The sequence below is a fragment of the Gracilinanus agilis genome, chromosome 1 (assembly GCF_016433145.1).
Source record: "Gracilinanus agilis isolate LMUSP501 chromosome 1, AgileGrace, whole genome shotgun sequence".
Lineage (NCBI taxonomy): Eukaryota > Metazoa > Chordata > Mammalia > Didelphimorphia > Didelphidae > Gracilinanus > Gracilinanus agilis.
Window position 1 is genome coordinate 738641811 of NC_058130.1, and position 18288 is coordinate 738660098.

General features: G+C 51.1%; 1 protein-coding gene across 3 annotated transcripts in view; it reads right to left on the minus strand.

The window, feature by feature from the left end:
• Positions 1–3263: 3263 nt before the first annotated feature.
• PNPLA6 (patatin like phospholipase domain containing 6) overlaps positions 3264–18288 on the minus strand; it is a 43606-nt gene continuing 28581 nt past the window's right edge. Inside the window, exons 23-37 of one of the 3 annotated variants that reach the window (XM_044672980.1) lie at positions 11254–11388; positions 11081–11144; positions 10822–10990; positions 10308–10490; positions 10098–10216; positions 9861–10017; positions 9547–9663; positions 6777–6846; positions 5420–5536; positions 4568–4716; positions 4336–4488; positions 4139–4258; positions 3777–3870; positions 3587–3696; positions 3264–3499 (exon numbers count right to left, since the gene is read on the minus strand). In XM_044672980.1, coding sequence (XP_044528915.1) covers positions 3428–3499; positions 3587–3696; positions 3777–3870; positions 4139–4258; positions 4336–4488; positions 4568–4716; positions 5420–5536; positions 6777–6846; positions 9547–9663; positions 9861–10017; positions 10098–10216; positions 10308–10490; positions 10822–10990; positions 11081–11144; positions 11254–11388 — 1829 coding nt within the window. In that variant the 3' untranslated portion in view covers positions 3264–3427. Of the gene's footprint in view, positions 3500–3586; positions 3697–3776; positions 3874–4138; positions 4259–4335; positions 4489–4567; positions 4717–5419; positions 5537–5629; positions 5747–6776; positions 6847–9546; positions 9664–9860; positions 10018–10097; positions 10217–10307; positions 10491–10821; positions 10991–11080; positions 11145–11253; positions 11395–18288 lie in introns of all 3 variants that reach the window. The other 2 variants (XM_044672964.1, XM_044672972.1) reach the window with 2 other exon arrangements.

Here is an 18288-nt window from a genome sequence, read left to right on the forward strand (position 1 = left end):
TTTAAGAGGTAATGGACTGTTCTTCAGAGGTCTTCAAAGAATGAAGACCATCTGTGGGTCTAGGAATGGCTTGGTCTCTATGGCTCCTTCCTACTTTGATCTGCTGTGGTTCTGGGTGGGAACTGGGGCCCCTGGGCCCTGAGGGACAAGGGTTGGAGAGCCCAGGAGGTAGGATTCTGAGGTTCAAACAGGCAGAACCAGAGGCCAGGAGACCAGCCAGTTAAACCCTGAGGGTTGCTAGATTATTCTACTCTTCTCCTAACTGGATTTTCTGCAGCCTCTTCCTGACATCCCTCCTCTTTGTCTCTTCCCTATTTCTCATCATCTCAGTTCCTAAACATAAGCATTTGCTTGGGTCCTGCCCTCAGGATTCTTTGTTTCTCTCTGGTAACCCTTTCTCCTTTGGTGATTTCATCCACGCCCATGGCTTCAATTATTACCTCTACTCAGATGTCAGCCAAATCAGTATGACTAGCTCTACCTCCCAAGTTCTATTCTGACTAATGGGCACTAGACGTCCCCTACGACCAAATTCCATAGGTTCAAAACCAAATTGGTCTTCTCTGACAAACATGGCAACTTTCTTGCCCATTTCTGTCTACTTCACCTTTAGTTACCCAGGCCTGAAACTTCAGTCTGACCCCTCCTCTCTCACCTCCCACAGACCAGCATTTGCCAAGTACCACTGATTCTATCTCTGCAGTATCTTTTTCATCCTTCTCCTCCGTTCCCACGGCCCCCACCCTAATTCAGGCCCTCCTTACCACTCGCCTGGACTATTACAATAGACTCTTAACCGGTCTCCCTGACTCCAGTCTCTCCCTGCTCAGACCCATCCTTCACACCGATGCCAGAGTAATCTTCCTAATAATGCACAGGCCTAATCATGTCCCACTTGTAATAACAGTAAGAGCTCTCATTTCTGTGGCGCTTTATGGCTTACCTAAAGGGCTTTCCCCACAACAACTCTAGGAGGCTGATAATGAATCATTTTTTCCCTTCATTTAATATGTGAGGAAACAGAAGCACAAAGAGCTCAGGTGATATGTTTAGGGTCACCCACAGGAATCAAACCTAGGTCGCTGATGATCAGGTTAGCCTCTTGAACAAGGCTGTCATTTGGGAGCCTTGCAGATGACCTGGGGGTGTCTGGGTGGTGAGGAACTGCCTCTACCAGAGTGTTTTAAATACCTACCATTGAGGTAGCTAGCAGCTAGGTAGCAGAGCGCTAGCTCCCACCTAGCTCCAGGCAAGGAGTGGAAGGGTTCAAATCTGGCCACGGACACTTCCTAGCTGTGTGACCCTGGGTAAGTCACTATATCCCAACTGCCTAGCCCTTGCTACTCTTCTATCTTAGAACTGATATTTTAAATAAAAAAAAATTTAAAAAAAACCCCACCTACTATGAGCCAGGCATCGTGCCAAGTACTAGAGATGTAAATACAAAGAATGAACAAGGAGGGTCTTTTTGAAGGTCAGTACCTGGTCTAGGACTCAAGTCCAAGAGAGCTGCCTGGGACGCTGAAGACAAGTGCTCTGCTGGAGACTGCAGAGGCGAACACCAGGATTCCTGAGGCTGGCTCTCTATCCACTGGGCCACACTTCCTCTTACCCTCTGTACGGGGTTCCACTATTTTGATTTTTTAAGTGATGGAAAGTCGTATTGGCTACTGACTCTCCTCAACTCTCTCTCGCTCAGGGGAATGAGGGAGATAGTGAATAGTATGGAGATGGGTGGGGAAAGCAAACCCCTAAAGCACTTGCTTCTCTCAGGAGGCTTCCTGACTGGCTGAGTGTGGTCCAGGGTTATACAAAGGATGCTTCAAAATCCAGGTGGGGGAATTCCCAACTGTAGTGTAGAGCATTTGTGGACAGAAAACACCATTCTCTGGAAGGCTACAAGAGAATTGAGGCCTACAGAGAATCACAGGCCAAACCAGACTCGGGGAACTAGAGCGAGATGGAATAGATAGGAAAGTTTCGGCACCACCCAACCTGGAACTGGGTCATTTTCCTTTATGTACATTCCTAGTCACCTTACCCAGTGTATTATTTCTGAATTTGTACATTCTCATAGTTCTCTTGTAAATAAATCTTTAAAAAGAAACCCTCCAGGTATACAGCCTGTGGAGTTAGGAGGAGGTAATAAGTGAAAAGGAGGAGAGGCTAGACCAGGGCAGCCAGTTCTAGGGGCAGCAGCAGAAGACAAGGAAAGGCTAAAGAGAGAAGGGGTGGAGATCCCTGAGCCCAGGAAAGAGAGCCTGCTTGGGACCAGGAAGGTCAGGGGAAGGGTTCACGACCTCAGGTGGGAGCCTTCGTGATAGGAAGCAACAAAAGGAGAAAGCCTGGGGCCAGAGGAAAAGGTCCCTTGGTAAAGTTCAGGAAAGGAGCTAGAATCCCCAGGAAGTTGGTGTGGGTCAGTGAGGCCCAAGGCCTAGGGCTGGGCCCTTCTCGACTCTTCCCGATTAAGAATAGAACCTGTAAGGGTTCCGGGGCAGCTGGGTAGCTCAGTGGAGTGAGAGTCAGGCCTAGAGACAGGAGGTCCTAGGTTCAAACCCGGCCTCAGCCACTTCCCACCTGTGTGACCCTGGGCAAGTCACTTGACCCCCATTGCCCACCCTTACCAATCTTCCACCTATGAGACAATACACCGAAGTACAAGGGTTTAAAAAAAAAAAAAAGAATAGATCCTGTAAGGGTTCCTTATTCCTTGACTCAAACCCTCCCTCCATAACCTGCCACTTCTACCTTCCCACCCTGAGCTCACATGCTTCTACTCCCTGAAGTGCCATCACTCCAATCCCTGGATGGCCTCCTCATTCTTTCCTCAACAAGCCTGGCTTTCCCCCACCCTGCTGTGCCTCCCGTTACCCCCTCCTCTGTCTGTCTGTCTGTCTGTCTGTCTGTCTGTCTGTCTGTCTGTCTGTCTCCAGGCCTGGGCCTGCAGGGACCCTTCCATCGGTGACTGGGGCGCCCTTTCTCCCCGAGGCACGCCACTGAGTCTGTGCACACAGTTGTCTACTTACCCTCACAAGTAAACCCAGAAAAAGTGTGATCTGCCTTATAGGGCGTCAAGGATAAGAAAGCAGGCCTGCTGGCTTCTTGCCCTCCACAGCCCCGCTCCTGGCAGGACTCTCCACGGACGGCGATGGAGAAGCGCGGCCCCCTTGTGGCCATCGAGGTGAAGAGCAGCTCAGCCCCTGCCCCAGGGCTGGAAAGGGGAGCCCGTCCCTGGCTCTGGGAGGCAGCGAGCAGGCACAGAGGAAGCTATGAGCATTTATTGGGGGGCAGGGAGGATAGGGGCCGGTTCAGTGCAGCCCTCCCCTCCCCCCGGGCAGCTCGGTCCAGCGTTCGGTCCAATGCAGGTGCTGAGGCACAGCCGGTGCTTGGGGGCCCCCAGCCCCACTCTAGGTCACCCTGACAGGGCTCAGGCCTCTGCAGTGGAACCAGCAAGGTCCTGGGGGCGGTTTTTCCGGTGCCTCAGGCTCTTCTCCTCATCCTACAAGAGCAACAGCCTCATGTGAGTTAGGGCCAGCCCGGCAGGGGCTGGGATGGGGCAGAGCCAACACTGGCTATCTCTACTCACAGTCTCAAAGGTATTGTTGGGGGTCTCTCCTCCAGGGGAGCCCCCTTCGTCTCGGGCTCCATCGGGCCCGCCATCGTCTTCATACTCGGTCAGGTAATCCGACTCCTCTCCTAAGGTTCAGGGGAGACGGTCACCGGCAGGCCGGGCCGCCCCCGCTCCCCCGACCCCGCCGACGGCTCCCCTCCCTCACCATCCGCGTAGCTGTCAGACACATAGCTTTTGGATGGCTCGATCCTGGAGATGATCTCGGCTAAGTCGGTAAAGCCAGCACTGGCACAGGTACACTTCTGAGGGGTCCCCCATGAGAGACGGTCAGGATAGGGTGGGTGGGGGTTCACCATGGGGGTCAGTGTGGATGGTGGGGTTTGGGGAATCACCATGGGGGTCAGTGTGGATGGGGGGGTTGGGGGTCCACCATGGGGGTCAGTGTGGATTTGAGTTGGGGGGTCCACCATGGGGGTCAGTGTGGATGGGGGGGTTGGGGGTCCACCATGGGGGTCAGTGTGGATTTGAGTTGGGGGGTCCACCACGGCAGAGGGGTCAGTAGCTTACTTCAGGGTTGCGCTGACTCTCATTAAGGTCAGTAGAACGCGTGTCCCTCAGCATCTTCTCGATGATGTTCCCGCAGCTCCAGCCCGCAAACACCAGCTTCCCATGCTGATAACCCACATCCTGCAGGGCCAAGGGAAGGCTCGGGGTGGGGGCTCCCCTCGAGATCTCCCTCCCCCACCCCGCCCTTCCCCACTCACATAGATCTGGTCAAACTTGCCGAAGTCCATGGTCTTGAAGCAGTCGATGGGCGGCCGCAGATACTCACAGTACGAACTGGACTTCACAACCTGGAGCTGCCTCACACAAGACACGTAGGCCAGGCGGGACTGGATCTCGGCCATGTCCGGCACCTTTGGGGGAACAGGGCCTCGCTTAGCCGGCCGGCCCGCATCCTCCGGGCCGGGCTGGGCGCTCCGAGGCCTCCCTCACCTTGACCTTCTCTGCCCAGGGGTTGAGACGCTTCCAGAGGAGCCACCAGCCCGACAGACTGTCCCCGTAGTTGCTCAGGTCAGTCTCGTCCTGACTGCCTACGTCGATGGCTATCACGGTCTTGGCCCCCATGTTCCGGGCAATATCAGCTGTAAGCAAAGAGGGTGAAGTTAGTGAGTCGGCGAAGGGGCCGCTGGGGCTGAGCGTGTGGGCCCCGGCATGCCATCACCCGGCCTGCGGCCCAGGAGAGGGGGTCCCTCTGCCTGCCCCCTCCCCAGGCTCCGGCTCCCTGCGCGTCCTGTCCTGGCCACTGGGTCCTCACCGTCTCCGGGAGAGGCTGCCCGAGGCGCCTCCATCCCCCCAACCAGCCCTGGCCAGAAAAGGGCTAAAAGGGGAGGGAGGCAGGGGTGAAAGGAATCGGAGCGGGAGGCGTCCCGGGGACACGCGCCCTTCCTTTGCATTGTGTGTGCCCGTGTGCCGCCCGTGTGCCTCGCGTGTGCCGCCCGTGTGCCTCGCGTGTGCCCGAGGTCCTCGGAACGTACAGGTGGCAGGCTGATGCACCTGCGCTTGAGGGAAAACAGGGGAGGACATGAGGCCGACGCGCGGTGGGGAGGGGGCAGGAGAGGAGACGGGTTCGGCGACAGGCTCACCCCCAGAGGCCCAGGAGGGAACCGGAAGATGCCTGGGTCCGGTCCGGAAGTGCTGGAGCTGGAAGACTGAAGCTGGTGGGAGCCGGCCCGGACAGTGTGTGTTTGCAGGCTCGGGGGCTCCCGTGCACCCCCATACGTGTGCGGCCGTGCTCGTTTGTGCCTGCGTGCATCGCCCGCCCCCGCCCCCAGCCCAGCCACTTGCCTGGCAGGTTGTTGATGTAGCCGCCATCCATGAGCAGGTGGCCATCCTTCGGGTCACACAGAGGGGGCAGGTAGCCCGAGAGCGTCATGCTCGACCGGACGTACCGCCACAGAGACCCTGCCCAGGGGAGGGGGAAACCACGTCAGGGCCCCCACCCAAAGGTCCCCCCTCACCTGAGGGGGGTCAAGAGCAGGGCCCCCTGGTGCTGACCTGGGACATTGTTAACAAAGCACCCATCCACCAGGAGGTGCCCATCCGAGGGGTCACACATGGGTGGTAAGTACGGGCTGTAGGAAGAGCTGGCCCGGATGTACCGCCACAGGCTGCCTGCGGGGGACAGAGTAGGAGGGGGATGTGAGAGGGCGGGGGGCAGGGAAGCGGCAGGGCGGGACAGGGCACGCGGGAGAAAGGAGGCTCAGGAAAGGGACGGAGGCCGAACCTAGCCGCGCCGCCGTCAGAAAAGGGACAGACCACGAGGGCCGGAGCAGGGAGCAGGAAGCGGACAGACAGAGGCCGCGGGAAGCAGGACCACATGGCCACACGGCCCTTTCAAGAGGACAGAGATGATGGGAGCACGAGGGGGTGGAATGACCAGCAACAGGGGGAACAGGTGGGGAGTGGCGAAAGGGCAGGATGCCATGAGGCAGATGGAAAAGAGGAGGGGAAGAAGGGAGCAGGAGCCCGACAGACACAGGACAAGAGCAAAGAAGGCGAGAGGAGACCCAGGAGGGTGCTGTGGGACAGGGGGAGGGGGACAGCGAGAGGAGGGGTACACAGGGCATGCAAGGGAAGGCTCCACTGTAGGGGAACCAGGGACCTTTGGTGGGGTCCCCTTATCTGCTCCCATATCTGCTCAGGGCCCGTAAGTCCAAACAGTCCAGAGGGTCCCTGGTGGGTTAGCAGGTTAGAGGTTAGAGATCAATTGGGCTGGGGAGCCCTGGCCAGCACCCCAAGGCCAACAGGCAGCTCAGCTGTTAACAATGTCCCAGATGCTCAGCCCCAGCTTCCTCTGCACCAAGGCCCCCAGCAACCATGATCCTTTAAAGCTGAAAATCACCACACCACCAACACTCACCCTAACCCCCTCTCAGAACAGAAAACCAGACCACCCCAAAGGAAGCGCAGTCCGGCCCTCCTACACAAGAGTCCTCAAAGGGCCCCCATGGAGGGGCACGAAGACTTGTGTAGGGACGGTGCTAAGGTTACCATCAAAGGGTTAGTAAGTGAGTGTTCCGTCTGAGCAGGACCAGGCCCTGACCCCCTCCCCGCTCCCCACTCCCCGCTCCCTCGGGGGCCAGGTCCCTTGAAGGGGAGTGAAGGTGTGAACCGCTTGGAGAGAGGATCTGGGGGGGCCTACCGTCCTTGTGCACACGCATGGCTGAGGCTGTGATATCTGTGGTCACGTTGAAGTAAGGCAGCCACAGATCCTGGGGAAGACAGACGGCGATTAGCGGTCAGAGACAAGGGCACAGGAATGGCCATGGGAAGACAGTGAGGAGGAGCCACTGATGGGAATGTTGCCAAGATGTCGCTTTTCTCTTGGTAGGAGTGACGTCTAAAGATCCGAAGAAGCGTAATCGTCATCATAGCACACTAAGGTAGATGGACACTTTGCAGATGTTAGCTCCTATTTCATGTTCATAACAGCCATAATCCTTAGAAGAAGCCTCTTCTTCTCCCTTACTGTACCCTCAGGAATATAAACCCAAGGATAAGATCCCTGGCTCATACCTCGGGAACGACATTTATTCTCACATAAACACACATGATAGGAATGAACATCGTTGTATGTTTGTTGTCCTCCACTCCTAGAATGTCAACTCCCTGTGGGGAGGGACTGCTTTGGCTCATAGCAGGTGCTTAATAAATGCCTGTAGATTGATGGACAGATGAATGGACTGACATGGAAAAGCTGTCAGTGCCCCAGGGGCACCTCACCTCTTTTGGGTCTTATACCCCTTGACCCATCAGTTTGGGGAAGCTCGAGGATCTCTTCTCAGAATCATGTTTTCAAATGCATAAAATACACAAGATTACAAAGGAAATCAATTGTGTTGAAATATAGCTATAAAAATATTTTTTAAAAGCATGTTCAACTAGTGCACTGTTGGTAAAGTTGTGAACTGGTCTAACTATTCTGAAGAGCATGCTGGAACTATGCCCAAAGGGCTATAAAATTATTCATTTCCTCTGACTCAGGAATATCACTACTAGGTCTGTCTCCCAAAGAGATCAAAGATAAAGGAAAAGCACCTATTCCTATAGAAAATATTTATAGCAGCTCTTTTTGTGATGGAAAAGAATTAGAAATCAAGGGAATGCTCATCAACTAGGGTACGGCTGAACAAATTGTGGAATGTGGTTGTGCTATAAGAAATGACAAGCTAGATGGTTCAGAAAAACCTGGGGAGACTTATATGAACTGAGGCAAAGTGAAGTGAGCAGAACCAGAGAACACTGAATACAGTAACGGCAATATTCTTTGACAATCAGCTGTGAATGACTTAGCTACTCTGGACAAGACAATGATCCAAGACAATGCCAAAGGCCCCATGATGAAAAATGCTATCCACCTCCAGAGAGAGAACTGATGAACTCTGAGTGCAGAGTGAAACATAAAATCTTTTCTAAACTTTATTTTTCTTGTTTTGTATGTATGTGTGTCTTCTTTTACAACATGGCTAATGTGGAAGTATGTTTTAACATGATTTCACATGTATAATTGATATCATATTGCTTGCCTTCTTAATGGGGAGAGGGAGGAGGAAATAAGTTAATTGGGGACTCAGAATTTTTTTAAGTGAATGTTAAAAACTTTTACACGTAATTGAGAAATATTCAATAAAATAAATAAAACTATATGAGAAAAGAAGAACCCCTAGTCTAAGCTGAATGATGTGACCAGGGGGTAGACTGTCACCTCTGAATCTTGGGAAGTGTTAGAGAGTGAATAGGCTATGTGTAGGAGACCTGAGAACCTTGAAGGCAAGAAATCACAGATACTAAAAAGGAACTTGGGAGAAAGGAAGAAAGGGAAGGGGCCCTCCAATATCAGAACAGAAAGGATGCCTAGTTCTCCTCTGGATAAGAGAAAGCATTGATGGGAGTGTTCAAGTGGAACCATGGGGCAAAGGGCTAAAATGGCAACTGCATTATAAGAACTGGCTTGGTCTGACAGGCAGGGGCAGCCATATGGCATTTATGAAGGAAAATCAGGTGAAAGCTCCCACCATGAGCAAAATAAAGGTGTGACGATATCAAGTCAGAATATAAAGATGAAGGTGGACTAAGGAGAGACTAGGGCATGCTTAGTCTTGAGAGAAAGGAAAGTGGAAAAAACAGGCCAAGAATTTGAGACTATTCTCAAGGAGGGGCAGGGGAAGCAATGGTGAGGTTGAGGCAGGAGGGTCGGAGGCAAGAGAACTCCTCTTTGGAGCCCCAGTGAGAAAATGTTTTACATTCTCATGAAGGCTCATGTCCTCACTCCCCTCCAAGGAACCTGGCCCTGTCTGTAGGGGATGTGTCTGCTTCTCTGGGAACCTGAGCAGCAACTGCAGGCTAATTCTGACATAATCTTAAGCTCCTGGCCAAAGCCCGAGGGCACGAGGTTCAGGTAAGGCTATATTGATCCATTCTGATGAGATGATTGGCCATAATCTACAAGGTCAGGAGAGCAGTGGGCCCATGAAAGCCAAGCCAGACAGAACAAGAGCAGGAAGGGAGGATGAGGAGAAGAGCCAAGCCAGTCTGCAGATGAAGAGACTCTCTCCCCATCAGCCCTAGTCCCAAGCACTTGGAGCTAGGAGACTGGTACCTCTTGCCCAGACTCGCGATCTCTTGTGGCCTGCTGGGGCCAGGAAAAGAGAGGGGCCATCTGCCAAACCCTCTGTCCAAGACAGGGAAGTGGAAAAACAGGAAGCGTACCCCGGGAAGGCCCTTGTGGCAGCAGCTAAATGGGAAGGGTATATAGACCAGTGCCTGGAGTCCAAATACAAAGCCAAATCCTGAAGGTCTGCCTGAAGGAAGGAGGTAAGGGACAGAGCAGGGCACGGGAGGGGAGAGAGAATAGGAGGAAAATGTCTGAGGGCCAGGAGGAGGAGCGGGTCCTGTAAAGGGAAGGGCAGCACCTCAATTTGCCTGTCCTGGAAAACACGGTAGATACTTCGGTTGAAGGCAGAGCCTGAGAACATGGAGGTAATGGGGTACGTGAGGTCCAGCATCGGCTCAAACACTGATGTCATCTTCTGTAGAAGACAAAGAGAGAAAGCCAGGGAGCTTGATGCACGCCATGAGGGACTCACAGGGGGACACTGAGGTTTAGGGGGGGGCCCACGGGAACCTGAGGCATTCCAAGGGAGTCTAAAGGGTTTCCTGGGAGGTTTGTAACAGGCCTGAAGGGTCTGAAGAAGGACCTCGGGGTGCAGTGGGGTTCTGGGAGTACCTTGGCCCATTCTCGGGCACGCTGCTTAGTACGACTCGCGCTGCGCTCCTCTGCGTACAGGGCCCCAATGAAGGAGCCGATGGATGTGCCGCCCACCATGTCCACAGGCACACCGGCCTCCTCTAGAGCCTTCAGCATCCCGATATGGGAGCAGCCCCTGGGGCCGAGAGTCAGTGGTCAGCCCCCTCCAGAGCGGGCCCTTCTCCAGCCCCTCCCCCGCCCGCGGCTGGCCCTTACCTGGCCCCGCCCCCTCCCAGGACCAGGGCGATGGTGTTCCCCGTCAGCACCCGCGCCAGGCGCGAGAAGTCGCTGTGGCGGTCGGCATCTCGGGAGAAGACCTTCTCATACAGCTCTTCCTGGAGGGGCAAAGCGAGGCGGTGCGCTTGGTGCAGCTGGCGCCCAGGGGTGCCCCTTCGCCCTCCCTCCCCCAGCCCCTCCCCACGGTACCAGCTTGGCAGGGCTGCGGCGGGAGAAGAGGCGGCGCGGGCAGCGCAGGTGCAGGTGGCCCGAGCACCAGCTGCGCATGTTGAGCCACTCGACGGTGCGGGTGGGCCCCGGGCCCTCCTCCCGGTGCAGCAGGACCAGCTGCTTCAGCGCCCGCACGGCTGTGCTCTCCAGCCTCTGCTCCAGCTGCACACAAAGCAGAGGAAGAGCCGGTCAGAGCGGGGCCGGAGGGGCTCCGGGGTGTCTGGGGTGTCCGGGCCGGGGGGCTCGGGGATGTCAGGGCCAGGGGGCTCCGGGGTGTCTGGGGTGTCCAGGCCAGGGGGCCTGGGGATGTCAGGGCCGGGGGGCTCGGGGGTGTCTGGGGTGTGTGGGCCGGGGGCCTCGGGGGTGTCAGGGCCGGGGGGCTCCGGGGTGTCTGGGGTGTCTGGGCCGGGGGGCTCCGGGGTGTCTGGGGTGTCAGGGCCGGGGGGCTCCGGGGTGTCTGGGGTGTCAGGGCCGGGGGGCTCGGGGGCAGGACCTGGCCGAGGGTGGGCTCCTGGTCCCCCAGGCCCACGATGAGAATGCAGTCGGCCTGACGCAGGCAGCGTATGGTCCAGGGGGTGAGAGTGCTGTCTGTTTGGTAGAGCACGATGCGGTGCGTGTCTTCTTGCTGGGCCAGCCAGCCAGACAGCCGGAACTCCTGGATGCTGCAAGGGGTTGGAAGGAATGAGTGCCGGGCCCAGCAAAGGACTCGGCCTGACCCCCTCCCAGCCCCCTCTGCCTCCCAATCCCCTCACCTGTCCAGGGCTGAAGCCCCAAGCCGTGCCCGGATGGTGTCGCTGTTGAGGAGCAGAGATGGGCCTGGAGGAAACAGGGGAGGATATCTTAGGGGATGTTCCCCATAACCCCCCTCCTCTGGGGTGACAGACCTAGAGACCCCTCCCCAAGGCTCCCCATCTTCCATACTGACCAATGGCTCTCAGAGCATGTTGTAGTTCCAGGGTGAAGGCGACCATGGGCACCTCTGCACAGACGGGTAGGACGGCCACTGTGGCCAGGTTATTGGCTGGGTTGGTAAGTTCCGAAGGAGGTGGCACACCAAGCCCTGGACCTAGGGAGAGACCAGGATACATCCTGACCCATCCATACCTTCTACCATCCAATCCCTCCAACCCTCAGCCTTGGCTGTAGAGTTCCCCCAACCCTATAACCCTCTGCTTGCCCCCAGTGTCCTTCCCATCCCTTCATTCCTCAGCCCTAGCCCCAAAGTTCCCTCATCCCTCTGTCGCTGGTGTCCTTCCTCCCTAGGTGTCTGCTTGGATGTCTCCCCTGGTCTGCTTGTCCTCTGGTGTCCTCCTCATCCCTTCATCTCTCAGACTTGTCTCGATACCCTCCAACCTCTGCTCGTCCCTAGATACTTCCCCAACCCTCTGGACTCTCCCCTAACCCAGAAGAGGTGGTGGATGCAAAGTAGGAAGCAAATAGGCCGGCTTCTAAGGTCCAAGAGCAAAAAAAGAGGATAAAAGAAGACCATGATCAGCACCCAATAGTCTCTCAGTGACTCGTCCTGTCAGAGGACTTGGTACACAACAATGAGGCCCCATGCCGCTGTGCTATCTGACTGCCGACATGAAGAGAAAAAGCCCCGGGGGACCAAGTGGACCTGAAGATGGGAGAAGCATGCAAAGGCCCAAGCTGGTGCTACTAGTTACACACTGGATGGGTCTCAGAGCCTTAAAGGCATGGCGGGTACCTCTGGGATCCCAGCAGGCATGAAAGCATCTCAAAACCCAGAGAGAGAAAACCAAAAAGAAGAACAATAACATTTAAGCTGAAAGTTTTACCACCCAAGGTAGCCTGGAAGACAGAAGAGATAGCAAAGGGCTCTGGATGGGAATACAGAACCCACAGCAGAGCAGATGGTTTAAAGAGGGGAAAAGTGGGTCCCTCCCCTATCTCTACTGCCAGACCCTGACAGAAAAGAGGACAACAGTGGGGGGCCAAGGCAGCCCCAGAGTCCCAGGAAGAAGTCCCAAGGAGGAAACAAAAAGTTAGAGAAGGATAACAGATTTTAGGCTAGCAGGGTTGAAGAAATAGGCTGGGAAGGTACCTTGCCCAAGATCACACAAGGGCACAGTTGAGCCTGGAATCCTTCCCCTAACTCCAGAACCAGAGTTTTTTCCTCCAATACATTTATCTAGCAATGTGTTAGGAAAAGGAGATCCACATAGGCAACCTCTTCTCCTTGGAAGTGGAAACCTGTGGTCTAGAACCTTGCTCATCCTGCTGCTCTGGAATACAGAAAATCTGCCAAAGCAGCACCAAGAGGGGTCCTGCCAAATCCCTAGAGAGGCCCAAACCCAAGATGGAGGGAAGGAACAGAGAGCAATGAGGATGCATTGGCTGAGGACCTGGAGAGTCCTAAAGAAGACTGGCAGAAGCTGTAGTAGTCTCCACTCCCACACCCATTCAAGATAAGAACTCTTTCAAAATTAAAAAAAAAAAATGAATGTTAAAAATGGTTTTAATATGTAATTATGGAAAATTAAAATGTTATTTTAGAAAAGAGAGAATAAAGGGAGGAAAAGATAAGAACTCTTAAACCAGGAGCATCACAAATGTGCCAAGCCTGGTTAAAGGCAGAGGGGACAGAGCAAAGGCAAAGGCCTGGGGACTATTGGAGAGATCAGGGAAGAGTGATAACCCTTTACTTTTTCCCCTTCCCTTCTCTAGACATGTGTGTTCTCCTCATTTGTAAAATAAGGGGGCTGGACTAAGTCATCACTAAGGTGTCTTCTCATCCTCTGGTCCAATGACCACCCCTCTTCATGCCAAGGTTTTCAAGGACAGCAGAAAAGGGAACATGGGGATTCACTAGCAGAAGCCACTGGAATGCATGATCTAAAAGACAGTAAGACTTGTGTTCATGGGAATTAAGAGGCTCTCCCAAAACAGGAAATCAAGACAATAGCTTGGTGTGGTCTTGGATGAATGCTAGAACTAACAAGCTAAGTAAGCCTCATGAGTAGAAGCTTTGTTAGGAGCATATGGAAAGAATGTTGCTTCCTCCTTTGCTGCTGAACCCTTGGACTAGAGCATGGAAAGGTGGGCAGGTTACTTTTGTCAAGACCTGGGAAGGGTCTTCTAGACTCAACTGAAGGGAAGGGTGGTATAATAGTTTGAGTGTTAGATTTGGAGTCAGGGAGACCTGGGTTCAAATCCTACCTAAGATGCTGTGAGGGACACTCACTTCCTTTGTGAAGGGAGGAAAAAAGCACCAGATTATAGTTAGAGGACTTGGATTCAAATCCTAGCCCTGCCACTTACTGGTTATGTGACCTTGGTTAAATTTGTAAAAACAAAGGGATGAGATTAGAACTTTGAGGTCCATTCTAGCTCAAAATCTATAATCCTTTGACTATGGACAAGCCAAAGGGGCAGCAACTGGGTGCCACAGTGGATAGAGTACCAGGCCTGGAGTCAGGAAGACTCCTCTTCCTGAGTTTAAATCTGGCCTCAGATATTTACCAACTGGGTGACCCTGGGCAAGTCACTTAACCCTGTTTGCCTCATCTATAAAATGAGCTGGAGACAGTAATGGCAAATCACTCCAGTAACTTGGTCAAGAAAACCCCAAGTGGAACACTAAAACATTGCTGGTGGAGTTGTGAATTAATCCAACCATTCTGGAGGGGAATTTGGAATTATGCCCAAAGGGCTTTAAAAGACTGCCTGCCCTTTGATCTAGCCATACCACTGCTGGGTTTGTACCCCAAAGAGATAATAGGGGAAAATATGTGTACAAAAATATTTATAGCCGCATTCTTTGTGGTGACAAAAAATTGGAAAATAAGGGGATGCCCTTCACTTGGGGAATGGCTGAACACATTGTGGTATGTGCAGGTGATGGAATACTATTGTGCTGAAAGGAAGAATGAACTGGAAGAAAACTGGAAAGACCTCCAGGAATTGATGCAGAGCAAAAGGAGCAGAACCAGGAGAACATTGTACACGGAGACTGATACACTGTGGTAAAATCAAACGTAATGGACTTCTCTACTAGCAGCAATGTAAGGATCCAGAGCAATGCTGAAGGACTTATGAGAAAGAATGCTATCCACACTCAGAGGAAGAACTGTGGGAGCAGAAACACAGAAGAAAAAAACATATGATTGACCACATGGATTGATGGGGATATGATTGGGGTTTTGGCGTTAAATGATCACTCTACTGCAAATATTAATAATATGTGGAAATAAGTCTTGATCAATGATATATGTATAATCCAGTGGAACTGCTTGTCAGCTCTGGGCGGGGGGGAGGAAAGAGGAGAGAAAACATGAATCATGTAACTACAGAAAAACACCCTAAATAAATAAATAATTTAAAAACATATTTTAAAAAAAGAAAAAGAAAAGAAAACCCCAATTGGGGACTCAAGAGAGTCAGATGCAACTGAAACAAATGAACAAACTGAATAACAGCAACAATATGGACAAGTCAGTTAGTCCCCTAGGCCTCCAGTTCTTCATTTGAAAAATGAAGGGATAAAAGAATTTAGAATTCTGATGTCCCTTTTCATTCTGAATCCTTTGATTTCACAAAGGTCAGCTGATCTTTCCTAGCCTCTGTTTTATCATCTACAGAATGTGCATCCTTCAGGTAATGAGAAGGATCCACAGAGATGATTTATATAAAGCAATTTTAAAGTTTACAATAGCGCTTCCCATCTGAATCAGTTCAATAAGGGATGAGATAAAGAAAGTCACAACTGGGCTGACTGGGGATGAAAGCTGCCCTTGACTCATTCATATGGCCCTAATGGAATGACATTATCAGGAGAGACCAAGGAGAAAGAAGGAATCTTTCTGGGCCTGTTTCCATCATCTGTAAAATGGAGATGAAAACAAATTTAGAATCTAGCAAGCTAGAAAGGCTTCGGGTAGGGTCCTGGCATCAGATCGTGCCTACTCTCTGAAGGCTAAGCATGGAAATGCTCAGCACCAGGGAGCTGTCCAACAGACAATGACTTCTTTAGCCCAGGCAACCTGAAAAAAAAAAAAAAGAGAAAACTACAAAATGGTCGGAGGGGCTGGGCTGCCCCCTCCATTCTACAGTGATGGTAACAGAACCAGTTTTTAGACCATCAATCAGCATTAATGCAATTGTTCTTCCTGAAACTTAAGATGTTTGCCCAGTGAGTCAACATGCTACTAGAGGAATTGAATGATGTCAATATTGACTTTATGGCATAAGTGAAACCAGAAGAAAGGGAGAAAGTGCGATTTGACAAAAGGAGGGTTCACTAGTTCTAGAAGTTGTGGAAGTTTTGTTTCTGTCACATGTCCAAAAGGAACAAGGAAAAAAACATCAATGAAAGGGGCATGCTTTTATCTCCCTTTGCCAAGCTTGGGATGGGCTCAGGCAAAAAGCCCACGGAGAAGGCGAGAAGTGTGTACAGCAACATCAGAGGCAGAGGAGCCCCGCTTCAGGGAGGCCTTTCTACACTGATGAAACACCTCTCTAGCCTCTTGGGGCGGGCATAGGAGAGGGAAGGAAGAGACTATGGGTGTGAAATATGCTGTAAGATATGGTTGTTTGGTCAGCAAACTTAACTGTTTAATGTTGCTCAATTGTTTGTCACAAGGGAGGGCTCAGTGGAGAAGAAAGAGTACATAAGGAAATTATTTTAATGTGTGGAGATTAAAATTAATATGCAGAATACTAAATATTATATTTACAAACATTTTGTTAATAATAAACTAACAAAAGAGACTAACTAGAAGGTACTAACCAGCTCTCTCCCAGGAACCAAAGAGAGTTATAGCCAACTATAAAACAATAACGTGACCACCCAAACGTGGAGGCGCAGGAGAGATTAAAGGGAATTTTGGGAAAACTAAGGACTTATGGGGGATGAAGTTCAAGGTTCAAAATCTCCATTTATACAAATGTAAAAAAAAAATTCCCAATATCATGCATTTTTTTCAATGGTGGGGGAAGTCTTCTAAGTTAAATCAACATAGAAGCTTAAGTCTAGAGCAGAAAGAGACCTCACTGGCCATCTGTTCCCTCATTTCTACAGATGAGCAAACTGAGGCCAAGCAACATACATGCAGAGTTTAAATATATAAATGCATATATAGTTAAATGCTTACTTTCTGTAACAACTCTAGGATAAAAGGGCAAAGGCTAAGTAAATAGGAGTAAGTGACTTGCCCAGGGTTACATAGCTAGGAAGTCTGAAGTCAGATTTGAACCCATCAATTCAGATTTGAACCCATCAAGTCAGATTTGAACCCATCATTCAGGCCTGGCTTTCTAAACATTCTAGCTGCCCCTCAGTAACATACATATTAATAGCAAGTAATGTTGTTGTTCAGTCATTTTAGTTGTGTCTGACTCTGTGACCCCATTTTGGGTTTTCTTGGCAGAGATACTGGAGTGGTTTGCCATTTCTTTCTCCAGCTCATTTTACAGATGAGGAAACTGAGAGAAATAGGGTTAAGTGACATACCCAGGGTCACAAAATTAGTAAGTGAATGAGGCCACATTTGAACTTAGGAGATGAGTCTTCCTGACTCAGGCCTGACACTCTATTTACTGTGCCACCTAGCTACCCTTTCAATTAATTAAATTAATAGCAAGTAACTTCCATGCAAAAGTGGGTATAGGGAAAAGATGTTGGGAAAAAATAGTTGGAAAAATAAGCATCTAGCCTCTACATAAAGTTCTCTAAGGAAGGATGCCCACCACCTCCAGAGATAACCCATTCTACTTTTCTACAGCTCCTGAAAGTTAAAAAATTTTTCGTGGCATCAGGCCTAAATTTGCAACTTTGCAATCAGTTGTTCCTGGTTCTGAGGGATAGAGCTAAACAGAATGATGAATCTAGTCCTCTTTGCACATGATGGCTCTTCAGATTCTTGGACACAGCTATCATATCCCTCCACCATAATCTTTTTTCCCCCAAGATTTTTATATTGTTCCAATACATCTTGCAAACCTCCAGCAAATTCCCAAGGGAATGAGTCACCAAACTGATTAAGTAAAAATCTTCTATCTCAATTGACTATGCCTGCAACCTCCCACTTTGGTGGTTTTTCCATTTATTAAAAACATGGTGAAAGCTTCCCAAATAGTGCCAGTGCTGTCCAATGCTTTAGATCTAAGTCTTGTTGCGATTTAAAGTTGCATCATTTAATTGTATGAACTGATGTGGGATGAAGTGAGAAGAACGTGTGCGGTAACCACCAGATCAGAAAGAGAAAAAGGAACAAACTCAAGAACTCAGATCAATTCAATGAGCAGCCATGTTCCCAAAGGATGGTAGATGGAACACGTCACCTCTACCTGCTGGCAGAGGGTGGATGGACTCAAGGTGGAGACTGAGATATTTCCAAGGCCATCTTCCTAAGTGCAGGTTGGACCATGCCCTGCTCCTACTCAATAAATTCCAGAAGCTCCCTATCATCTCCAAGATCAAATAAAAACTCGTGTTTGGTATTTGACATCCCTCACGACTCAGTTCCTTTCTAGTCTTCTTAAACCTTACTCAAGCTCATCTTCCTTTCACTCCTTCCCCCCAATGTACTCTGTGATCCAGTTATTCCGGCCCCCTAGATGTCCCTTGAACAAGACACTCCTCTCCCAACTCTGGGCATTTTCACTGGCTCTCTTCTACACTGAATACCTTCTCTCCCACCTTCTAAAGAAGTCTTTCCTAAGCCCTCTAATTCTAGAGGGCTCCCTCTGTTGATTCTATCCGACTGATCCTGTCTGTCTTGCTTGTATATAGTTGTCTGGCTATTGTCTCCCCCATTAGACTGGGAGCTCCTTTAGAGCAGGGACTGTCTTTGTCCAGGCTTTGTATCATCAGAGCTTAGTAAGTGCTTCATATTTCCTGCCAGAGCGATTGATGAATGTCTGCCTCACGAGGTTACTGTGGGGATCCAGGAAAGTGGGTAACACTTGTATAGCCCTCAAAGCTACTATGCCAAGACCA